Source organism: Tachyglossus aculeatus, chromosome 3 (genome assembly GCF_015852505.1).
Source record: "Tachyglossus aculeatus isolate mTacAcu1 chromosome 3, mTacAcu1.pri, whole genome shotgun sequence".
Classification (NCBI taxonomy): Eukaryota; Metazoa; Chordata; class Mammalia; order Monotremata; family Tachyglossidae; genus Tachyglossus; species Tachyglossus aculeatus.
This window is the reverse complement of record NC_052068.1, coordinates 78,994,947-79,007,088: the sequence shown is the minus strand read 5'-3', so window position 1 is coordinate 79,007,088 and position 12,142 is coordinate 78,994,947. Positions and strand designations below refer to the sequence as shown.

The following is a 12,142-nucleotide window of genomic DNA, read 5'->3' as shown; positions in this document are numbered from 1 at the left end:
ACTATTCCTGCTACTACTCACTCCTTTCCACAAGGGAAATTATTAGATCTTTCCAGAAGTGACAGTAATGAGCCTTACAGAAAATACTACTTTTGATAGATTTAAGGATCTTTGCATTTTAACTTGAAGTATGTTCACAAATGATCTGAGAAATATAAATTATTGTGCTATGAAGCTGGAAGCGTAAACAGCTACCTGCTTTTAAGTGAACTTAGGAATGAGATCTTGGGTCTCTGCATTTATTTTCTCTCCAGGTAAAGTGGAAAATTCATCTTTTGGGTTATTACCTTTTGGGAAGCAGTGTGGCCTAGTGGAAAGAGCGTGGACCTGGGAGTGAGAGGACCTGAGTTTTAACCCTGGCTCCATCATTTACCTGCTGTGTGACCTTGGGTAATTAATCATATTTACTGAGCGCTTAGTATGTGCAGAACATGGTACTAAGTGCTTAGGAGGGTACAATACACCAGAATTAGCAGACACATTCCCTGCCCATAACAGGTTTAGAGGCGGAAACTGACACTAATATGAATAAATAATTTATAATATATAATATACAGATATGTACTTAAGTGCTGTTGGGTTGGGGGTGGGGCGAATATCAAGTGAAGTTGAAGTCCATCAAAGTTTAAGTCCATCGGTGATGTGAGTCCCCTTTTTTCTCTCCTCCTCCTCATCCCCCCCACCCTAATTCCTTCCCCTCCCCACAGTACCTGTATATACGTTTGTACAGATTTATTACTCTATTTATTTTACTTTTATTTATTTTATTTACTATTCTATTTATTTTGTTAATGATGTGCATCTAGCTTTATTTCTATTTATTCTGTTGACACCTGTTCACATGTTTTGTTTTGTTGTCTTTCTCCCCCTTTTAGACTGTGAGCCCATTGTTGGATAGGGACCATCTCTATATGTTGCCAACTTGTACTTCCCAAGTGCTTAGTACAGTACTTTGCATACAGTAAGCACACAATAAATACGATTGAATGAGTGAATGAATGAAATGAAGAGGGAGCCGAAGAAAACAGGGCTTAATCAGGGAAAGCTTCTTGAAGGAGATGTGACCTTAGTAAGGCTCTGAAGATGGAGGGAGTGGTGGTCTGGCATATATGGAAGGGGAGGGAGTTCCACGAGTCCCTGGATGACATGGGAAATGGTTTGGCAGAGAGATAGATGAGATCAGGACACAGTGAGTAAACTGGCACTGGAGTAGTGGGGTGTGCGGGCTGGGCTGTATTAGAATAGTGAGGTGAGGTAGAGTGTGGCAACCTGATCAAGTGCTTTAAAGGCAATAGTAAGGAATTTCTGTTTGATGCAGAGGTGGATGGGCAGCCATCGGAGGTTCTTGAGGAGTGGGGAGACATGGACCGAATGTTTTTGTTGATACATGATTCATATAGCAGTGTGAACTATGGATTGGAGTGCGGAGAGACAGGAGGCCAGGAGGTCAGCAAGGAGACAGATGCATTAGTCAGTGAGGGTAGGATAAATGCTTGGATCAGCATGGTAGCCGTTTGGATGGAGAGGAAGGGGCGGATTTTAACAATTTTGTGAAAGTAAAACCCACAGGATTTGGTGACAGGTGAAATATGTGGATGGAATGAGAGAGATGAGTCGAAGACAACGCCAAGTTTATGGGCTTGGGAGGTAGGGAGGATAGAGTTGTCATCTGCAGTGATGTGAAAGACAGCAGAAGAACAGGGTTTGAGTGAGGAAATAAGGAGTTGCATTTCAGACATATTTAATTTGAGGTGTAGGCAAGGCATCCAAGTAGATGTCACTTCTCTGGGTATTAATTTCCTCATCTGTAAAATGAGGATTAAATACCCGTTCTCATTCTTAGACTGTGATCCTGTTGTTGGTCAGGGCCTGGGTCTAATCTGATTATTGTGTATCTAGCCCAGCGCTTAGTACAGTGTTTGGCACCTAGTAAGCACTTAATAATAAATACCATTCTCATTAGGAATAGTAGTATTATCAGAACAGGAATACGGTTTGAAAGTAACTATTAGTCTCTTGACCAGTTATTATTTGACATTTCTTTTTTGGAAACAAAGCAACAAAACATTGCTTTAGTTGATCTTTGAGTCTTGAAGAAACTGAAGATCTCAATTGTGATTGTGTGTGTGTGTGTGTGTGTGTGTGTGTGTGCGCGCGCACGCGTGCATGCAGGTACATGTGCCCTTTGTATTTAAAGATGATGGCTACTAACATTGAGATCCCACCCTGAGTGCAGATGTGGCTAAAAAGACAAATGTGGTACTGACACACCCTACTGCATTGTGCACAGGGAAAGACAGGTCCTTGTCACAGTAGTAACTTTATCCTACATAAGGCCTATTTCTGTTTTCAACTTGGGCTCCTTTCACCCCAATCATGATAAACTCACTGCTCTGGGAGAGCAACCCCATTCCCAATTCCTGTCCATTAGACTGGTCTATCTGCAGTCATCTCCCAACAATCCACAGTTTGGTTGCTTCCCCACGTTTTTAAAGTGACATTTCTGCCCTCCAGGGTGGCGTGTCCTGTCTTTCGGTTCCCCGAACAGCAGCTGTTTGGCCTCCTGCTGTCATCCGTTCTTTTCACATGTCCCCACCCATTAGGGCTGTGTTGCTGAGAAAATTGCCCCAGTGCTGGTGAATTGGCTATGTTTCAGGACCCCACTGGGGTTATCTTGACTAGCCATTTGATGTTGAGTATCAGTGATAGATGATACCGATGAAACTGTTCATGAAGACGGCTGTGTCATCTGTAGTAGGCCTAGACCTACTACACAGTCATATAGAGGTCGGACACCAAAGTGTGAATTGTGATGTAGTGTTACGGTTACAATTCCTGTGTGGTAAAATAGCACCCAAAGGAAGCAATCATTAATCAACAATCATTTGTCTTGAATGCTTACTGTGTGCAGAGCACTGTACTAAGCCCTCGGAGACGATGAAATAACAGAGGCATGAGGCTCTTGAGAGGGAGTGTCTTGAGAATGCTAGACATAAAATGTAGGAGACATGCAAAAATTAAGTTTCTTGTGTAGGATTTACTTTTCCCTTTTCTTTTCCGCAAATATAGTGTGACACAATTTGCCTTACATGTTCAGACAGGATTCCCACTGGGAAATTCTTCCACCTCAACAGTTTATGAGCATCATCAAAAGTTTTCGAGAGTCATTCAGGAATGGTTATATGGAGCTAGAAGCCCAAGTCTACCGGGGAAGTTTTTACTTTTTGTTGTTGTTGTTATTCAAGAGTCATTGGGAGGTAACCCAACTGTAAGTCCTCGTGCTGTCTTTGTCTTCTCAGTGTAGGATTAAGGAGCTGGCTTCAGTTATGTGATCTCATAAGAGACTCCATAAGGGAAAAATGGATGCATCCAAGCATGGACCTGGGTTCCAATCCCGCCTCTGCCAATTGCTTGCTGTTTGATCTTGGGCAAATCACCAAACTTCTGTGTGCCTCTGTTTCCTCAACTGTTCTACCTCCTCCTTAGACAGTATGCTTTACCTTAGATTATTAAAGGCTGGACTAGTATGTGGGAAAGATGCATATTTTCATGAAATATTTTACTTAAGAACTGTTTAGTTCTGCCTTGCAAAACACTGGCTGTTTTGCTTATAGGCTGTGCTTTGTCAGGAGAATGTGAATTCAGAAGATCACTTTATTATAGCAGTTGCTTTATTTGTATTGAATGTCACTGGGTAGTCTCAGTAAAATAACTCCTGTGCGTGATTTTTCTGTAGTAATACACAACAAAAGCCAGGGATTCCAGGTGGTAATAAATCACTCTATAATTCGGAGGTTGCGTACAATCCAATTTAATTTGCTCTTTGTGAGTTCCAAGAATACTGGGTAGTGAAGGGTCTAATGTTGAAGATCAGGTGGGTTAACTGAATAAAGCGTTTTTCTCCTTTTGTGAGGAAAGATATCCTTCTTACTATATCTGGCCAGTGGGATGGTCTTTGAAATGGTTTTCTAGAAAATAGGACATTGGGTAGTAATCATTTTTTCAGTGTTTCTTTTTAAAGGCAATAGTAAAAGTCACATGTATCAATTATTATTTAAACAACTGAGCCATGTCTGGTAAGCCATTCCAAAAATGACACCCATTTTATTATCTCTACTCAAGCAATGAAGCTGGCTCTAAATGAAAGGGATTGAAGTAAAAGTGATGTGGGATGGTTTCCATTTGATGAAGGGTGAGGGGCAATTGAAAAGCATACTTAGGCATATGAACATTGAAATCAGTGTTCTGGACAGTTATATTGTTGCCCTTGATTTATCTCAAATGTGTTATTGATATATGAATTGTTTGGCTCTCTAATAATGTCATTTCATTTTCTCGGTATCAACCCCATCAGTGCCCCTTTCTCTCATTTATCTCTGGGAGCTCCACTTGAATGTGCTGATTACTAGGGGAAAAAACAAGCAGCTGAGACTTTTGAAGAGAATTATTTGGATTCATTCAGTTGGTATGAATTAAGTGCCTATCGTGTGAAGAGTATGGTACAAAGTTCTTGGGAGAGAACAATTTTTTAAAAATGGTATTTGTTAAGCGCTTACTTTGTTGTCAGGTACTATTCTAAGCATTGGAGGAGATAAACGTGAATTAGGTTGGATACAGTCCCTGTCCCTCATGGGCCTCTAAGTAGGAGGGAGAACAGGAGATCTGAGGCAGAGAGAAATTAAGTGACTTGTCCAAAGTCACACAGCGAGCATTTGGCAGAGCTGGGATTAGAACCCAGGTACTCTAACTTCCAGGCCCACTATCAATTTCCTTGCATTGTAATCTCACAAGGTTTTACCACAGTGCTTTGCACACAGTAAGCACTCAATGAATCTGATTAATTGATTGATTGATAGGCCACACTGCTTCTCAGCAATAAAAGTAAAGCACACCCATCCCTGACCTAAGAGTTTGCCATCTTTACCTACATCTAGGAATAGCTTGAATTGAAAGCTGAACTACTTTAGCATTTTGAGCATCTATCTATATCCTTTTTCTTGGTCTTTTCATAACCATGCGTTCATATCTATTTTATTTGCTAACTAATAATCTGTCCTTCCCTTCCCATTCTCTTCCCAGATTGAGTGGGCGTCAATTGGGTGGGAATTAGAAATCTGACGTTAGAAGCTTGACTTAGGAAGTTTTGTCACTGTTCATAGCAGCGTACTGATTTGATTGTTGAAGTGTCTCATCCCTGTTACCTTCCCTACTCCCTGCCTCTCCCAAAGGTATATCTGGAGTATTCCAGAATGGCTGCTTGGCAAATAAGAGTCTTGACAAACAAACCATAGACTGTCTTAGCTTTTAGGTATTCACAGCCCCCCGCACAGCTCTTATATAGCCTTATACTTGATTGCTTCCCTTACCTATCAACCAGTTATATTTATTGGGTGCTTACTGTGTGCAGAGCACTGTACTAAGCACTTGGGAAAGACAAATATAGCAGAATTGATACACATTCCCTGTCCACAAAGAGTTTACAGTCTAGAGAGAGAGAGACATACATTAATATGAATAAATTTTCAATACGTACATAAGTGCTGTGGGGCTGAGGGAGAGGTGAATAAAGGAAGTAAATCCAAGTGCAAGAGTGATGCAGAAGGAAGTGAGAAAAGAGGTGATGAGGGCTTAGTCAGGGAAGGTCTCTTGGAGGAGATGTAGCAAAGCCTAGTGGATAGACCTTGGGCTTGGGAGTCAGAAGGACTTCTAATCCTGTATTCCTCACTTGTCTGCTCTATGACCTTGGGCAAATCACTTAACTTCTCTGTGCCTCAATTACTTCATCTGTAAAATGGGTACTAATGAGCCACATGTGGGACAGGGACTGTGTCCAACCTGATTAGCCTGTATCTACCCAGCACTTAAAACAGTGATTGACACACAGTAAATGCTTAGTGAATACCATTATTATAATTGTACCATCTTTCTACTTCTAACCTCCAGTGGTTGCCCATCCTCCTCCACATCAAACAGAAACTCCTTACCATAGACCTTAGAATATTCGATCAGCTTACCCATTCTCACCTTACCTCGCCGATTTCCTGCTACACCCAGCGTGTCCACTTTGCTCCTCTAATGCCAGCCAACTCAGCATACCTCAATCTCATCTTTCTCATCATGCTGACCCCAAGCTCACATCCTCCCTCCGACCTGTAACTCCCTCCCCCATCACATCTGACAGTCCACCATGCTCCCCACCTTCAAAGTCTTCTTAAAATCACATCTCCAAGAGGTCTTCTCTAACTAAGCTGTCCTTTTTCCCTACTCTCTCATCTGCATCACTTCTGAACCTGGATTTGTACCCTTTCTGCACCCCTCCTCACCTTCAACCTCATAGCACTACTGAAATTTATCTTAATGTCTATCTCCTTGGTGGGCAGGGAGCATGCCAACCAACTCTGTTGTATTACACTCTTCCAAGCACTTAGCACATTGCTCCAAACACACTCAGTAAATGCAATTTATTGGCTGATTGAGCAGTTAGACCAGACACCATTATCTTTAGTCATGGCTGCCTCTTGTCCATCCTGCTGACATAGTTCCCTCCTGCATATTAGGAAAAAATGAATTTGGCCCTCCTTCAAAGTAACTATCTAATAGTCTCAAGAGAGTAAAGTTGTCATTATCTTTTTCATTTAGAGATTTGGATACAGTCTCAGTCGTTTTGGCAACACAAAAATGTTTTGGATCCACGAAGCACCACCTCCTCTGATCGGATGTAAAACACCTGTTAAAGCCAGTTGGCTTCATACAATTCTTGTTCTAAACTTGACAGACTCTTCAATGTAGTGGGTGATTTGGTCATTCCAGCTTATTTTTATAAACAATCTTATTTCAACCATGCAAGCAATGCCCTTGATGTCCACATATGTAAAACAGATAAGGGACACTTTTTGCTTTTAAATCCAGTCAAGAGCTTCTTCCATCATTAGCAATATTATAAATTGTTGATAAAACTGGGGTATAGGGAAAAATATCCTAAATACGAAGTTTTAAAAGTATGGTATAATAATAATAATTATATTTATAGTATTTGTTAAGTACTTACTATGTGCCAGCTGGGGTAGATAAATGTTAATCAGGTTGGACGAAGTCCCTGTCCCATGTGGGGCTCACAGTCTTAATCCTCATTTTAAAGATGAGGAAACTGAGGCTAGGAGAAGTGACTTGTCCAAGGTCACACAGCAGACAAATGGTGGAGCTGGGATTAGAACCCAGGTCCTTCTGACTCCCTAGCCTGTGCTCTGTTTACTAGGCCATACTGTTTCTAGGGAATTCAGAGAAGGTGATTTTGCTTCTAAATTTAAGGCTAAAATAACAATTTTGAATTTGGAGGTTGTTTTAACAATAACCTCACGTGTTTTGAGGGTCTGGGAAGGCTCATGACAGTAATATGGAATAGAGGTTTCTTCAGTTTCTCATCAGCATAATCTAAAAAGTGAATCCCTGAGTTATTTGGGGGCTACATTCTCCGCCAAGTATTGGTAAAAGTTTTTTTGTTTTGTTTTGTTTTTTTTGGGTCATGGGCAAAAAAAAAAAAATACTTGGGCCAGCAACTTTTGAACTCAGTCCAGAGTATGAGGTAAGGTTGAATGAGCAGCTTAACATAAGACTTCAATATTTATAAACTGGACTTAATTGAAGAGGGAAGCAGGAGTCCTCTGAGCAGTAATCCTGAACCAAGATGCTTTTTCTCAGTCTCTTTCCCCTGCACTCTTGAAAAACAAGTACAGTATTTCTTTTTATTTATGTGAAACTCCAAAATCCCATCAGGATATTAGCCTCTTTTTTCCCTTATGCACTAAGAAGTGTGTGTTATTCCAGGGCAGAAGAGAGAGACTCATTCTGCTTTACCCTTTCCTACATTTTCCCTGAGTTTCAGGTTTAGCTTTGGATGCAGGGGCTAAAAGTGGTTTTGGACTTGAGAGTTGCACTCTGAGCTACACAGCACCAGCCAGGAGTAACCTTTCTACCCATGACTCCTCGGTGGGGAAGGAAGAACTCTACAAATGGGAACAGCAGCCATTCCTAGAGGAAACAGCAATGAGCCTAGGAGTCAGAGGACCTGGGTTCTAATTCCGACTCTGCTACTTGCCCACTGTGTGACTTTGGGCAAGTCAGTTAACTTCTCTGTGCTTCAGTTTCCTCATCTGTAATGTGTCCAATGTGATAAACCTGTATCTATTCTAGCGCTTAGAATGCATAGCATAGTAAGCACTTAATACCATTAAAAATGTCAGCTGTAAAGTACACCCTGTTTTGATATAGGCCTTGATGGTCATCCAGTCATGCTCCCTCCAGTGTGTGGGTGTGTATGTTCATGACATTTCACATGTACTCGGTGCCACGGTCATGTTTGTGGAGTGGAAAGAATTCTCCACTCGTTGGGGATACCAACACCAGTCTGATCATGGTTCATTTATGTAAGCCCCTCTTCAAATTTGGACTCAATTCATTCATTCAATTGTATTTATTGAGCGCTTACTGTGTGCAAAGCACTGTACTAAGTGCTTGAGAGAGTACATCATAAGAACAGAGACATCCCTGCCCACCATGAACTCACAGTCTAGAGGGGGAGACAGACAATACAAATAACTAAATAGATAAATGATTAAATTATGGCTATACACGGATATACATTACAGATTACAGATTATACAAATTACAGATATATGCATTCAGTTTCAAGTGTACCTTCAACCAGGACACATGTATCTTATAAAAATGCATGTCAGTATGAGATGGCTTGTCATGGTGAGACACCTCACACTGTTACTGCTGAATGTGATGAGACTTTCTTATCTACCGAGTGGCTATCATGCCTATTTTGAGGTCCTTCCTCTGACAGCACCTTGTGACTTTGAATAGTTATTTTCATGTTACATTGGTAACATTTCCTACTCCTTGTCATTCTGAGCGTAGATCAATCAGTAGTATTTATTGAGTGGTTACTGTGTGCAGAGCACTGTACCAAGCGTTTGGTACCCGGAAGGAGCCTGCAGTCTACAGGGAGAGACAGACATAGAAATGGATTAAGGATAGGGAAATAATAGAGTGTAAGAATATTCACAGATTTAGATACAGATTGCAGTGGAATACATGGATTGAAAAAGCTGTATGCAGAGGGTACTCTGAAAGCTTTCTGTAATTTCAAGATTAAATTTCCATCCAGCAGTTCTGTTACATGGAGGTTAGGAGAAATCATAGCCAGATCCTTATGAGACCCTGGAGGTAATAGCTGTAGATTGAGCACAACTCTATTTTCATAGATAAAGTGTTCAAAGAGGTCCCACGCAGCTCATGAGTACAAATCTAATTTCCAGCAGCATTGCTTTCTAACCAAAGGACAACTCTTTTAATACCTAGTAATAAAAATAATAGCTACTGTGGTGGTGGTGAAGCACATGCTATGTGTCAAGCTCTGGGGTAATAATTATGGCATTTGTTAAGTGCTTTACTATGTGCCAGGCACTGTACTAAGCGCTGGGGTGGATACAAGCAAATCAGGTTGGACACAGTTTCTGTCCCCTGTGGGGCTCATAGTCTCAATCCCCATTTTACAGATGAGGGAACTGAGTCCAGAGAAGTGAAGTGACTTGCCCAAGGTCACATAGCAGACAAGTAATGCAGCTTAGATAGTCTGTCATAAGTCCCTATCCCACACTGGGCTCACAATCCTTGTCAGAGGAAGAACAGGCATGAAATGATGAAGAAGCTGAGGCAAAGAGCTGTTAAATGCATTGCCTCAGGTCACATAGGTGGCAGAGCCAGGATTAGAACCCAGGTCCTCTGACTCCCAAGCCTGTCTTATTTTCATTTGGTCATGCTACTTCTCGAATATCTAAATTACCTTACGTTACATTAGATTTGCCTTGGAAATTCTTGATAAATCCTTTCTTGGGGATTCATTCTGACTCCTAAATGATCTTCTGCTAAATCCCTTTCCACTGAAAGATTTCACACACACTCCACCTAATTGTCCCTGATTGTCCACTTTTAGGATATTCCATTCCTTCGATTTTCCAGCTACCTTCTTGGACCAATTTTGATGCCCAGCTGTTTGTGGGCTTCTATGTATGCTGATTTTCTGTATACATCTTGATAAATGACTGTATCAGTCATAGCTGTTGCTTTAGGGGAACCTGGAATATTTATGGTTTCAAAAGACCTAATTGAAGAAAGACAAATAAAATTAATTTCTTGGCTGCTGGTACCGTTTATATAACTGGAGCTAGTCCAGCAAACCCGTCACTTCAAGAAAACTCAGTCCTGGGTTTCAAAGCTAGTTTCCTGAGTCCCTAAATCATAGCCTTTTTGATCTTAAAGGCTGTTGTTCAAGTGACAAGGGCATTGTCCTGGGTCTCCTAGTGTTCCTAAACCGGAGAAGTGTTATCATTAGAGAAGGGATGAATAGCATGAGAAATAGAATCTCCATTCAGAATTGGGATCTATTCCAGATTCCAAGCATACTACAAGGTCTAATTCCAATACTAAGCCAGCTCACTGGTCTCGGGGCATCCCTAGGTTGTACAAATCTGTCTCTTTAAAGATGGCAAAGGGGACGACATTATAAAGTCAATTAAAATTTAATCAGAAAAGAATCACGTAGAAGAATGTTCTGCCCAGCAGCTGAAAGATAACATCCAGTTTTCACTCTTGTTGGCAAGAAAAAAGTGAAGTAGGGAATTCTTATGCCAGAAGAAAATTGTTTTATTAATCCCAGACATGCTGTAGATTTTTTTTTCTCAACTGAAGAAGCTCTCCCAGGCCCTTTAATTTGTCCTTGTAATTAGAAGGAAGGAAGAAAATACAGAGAATAGCAGGGAAGTAAAAGAAAGGGAACAAAAGCTTAGTTTTGAAATTTATAAATCAAGTATGTTTCGTTGTCTGTTTCCCCCTTCTATACTGTGAGCCTGTTGTTGGATAGGGACCGTCTCTATATCTTGCCAACTTGTCCTTCCCAAGCGCTTAGTACAGTGCTCTGCACACAGTAAGCGCTCAATAAATACGATTGAATGAATGAAAGTAGCAATTGTAGTCATCTATAGTTAAAAAGCAGCATGTCCTAGTGGAAATAGCACAGCTGGGAGTCAGAGGTCCTGGGTTCTATCCGTGTTCGGCCAAATGCGTGCTAGGTGACCTCGGGCAAGTCACTTACTTTCTCTGTGCCTCAGTTCTTCTGTTCTCCATCCTACTCAGAGTGTGAGCCCCATTTGGGACAGTGGCTTTGTCCAACTTAATTAACTTGTTTCTACCCAAGTGCTTAGAGCAATGTTGGACACGTAATAAACATCTAACAAATACCATAAAAAAAGAAAAAAGAAACCCCCCCATGTGTGGTTTTGTGCTAGCGGCTGAATAAGGTGAATTGAAAAGATAAGGTTCCTGCATTCTAGGCATTTACAGTCTAAATAATTTGGGGTACTGAAACTTTTTTTTCCATTATTCTCTCATCTGTATATTCGGAGATTGTCGACATCCCTTATGTTTTGCTAGCAAGAAGGGGAAGAACTACTCGGAAAACTATGGGAAGCAGCATGACCTAGTGGAAATAGCACAGGCCTGGCAGTCAGAGGACCTGGGCTAATCCCAGCTCTGCCAGTTGCCTGCTGTGTGACCTTGGGCAAGTCACTTAACTTTTCTGGGCTTCAGTTTCCTCAACTGTTGAATAGAGATTCAATACCTGTTCTCCTTTCTACTTAGACTGTGAGCCCCATGTGTGACAGGACTGTGTCCAACCTGATTGATTTGTCTCTACCGCAGCACTTAGCACATGGTAAGGGCTTAACAAATGCCATAAAAAAAAAATCCCAATTCATGTAGAAGAGAAACTATCCAGGTTAGGGCCATTCTACTACATTTACCTTGTTTAGAATTCTACCTCTTTGTTGTCTTCAGTAGTCCTGACATGAATCAAAGTGTGTGAGATTGGGTTGCTAAATACTGGCCATGCTGAACTCCCTGGGGCCAGCTGCCCAAGATTTGTAGAATTGCCATTTTTTTTTTTTAATGATCTTTCTGCAGTAGAAGAATTAAATTGCTGGTCCGGGGTGAAAACTTAATTCTATTTCTCTGTTTTACAGACAAGAGACGACTTCTTGGGGCAAGTGGACGTGCCTCTTAATCATCTACCGGTAAGATA

The 12,142-nt window shown here is 41.1% G+C and overlaps 1 protein-coding gene across 9 annotated transcripts in view; it reads left to right on the top strand.

Annotated features, from left to right (window-relative positions):
* Positions 1–12,142, top strand: part of NEDD4L (NEDD4 like E3 ubiquitin protein ligase) — a 431,023-nt gene that overhangs the window by 314,017 nt on the left and 104,864 nt on the right. For all 9 annotated transcript variants that reach the window (XM_038743604.1, XM_038743606.1, XM_038743605.1 and 6 more), the window contains one exon: positions 12,084–12,134. In XM_038743604.1, coding sequence (XP_038599532.1) covers positions 12,084–12,134 — 51 coding nt within the window. The remainder of the gene's footprint in view (positions 1–12,083; positions 12,135–12,142) is intronic.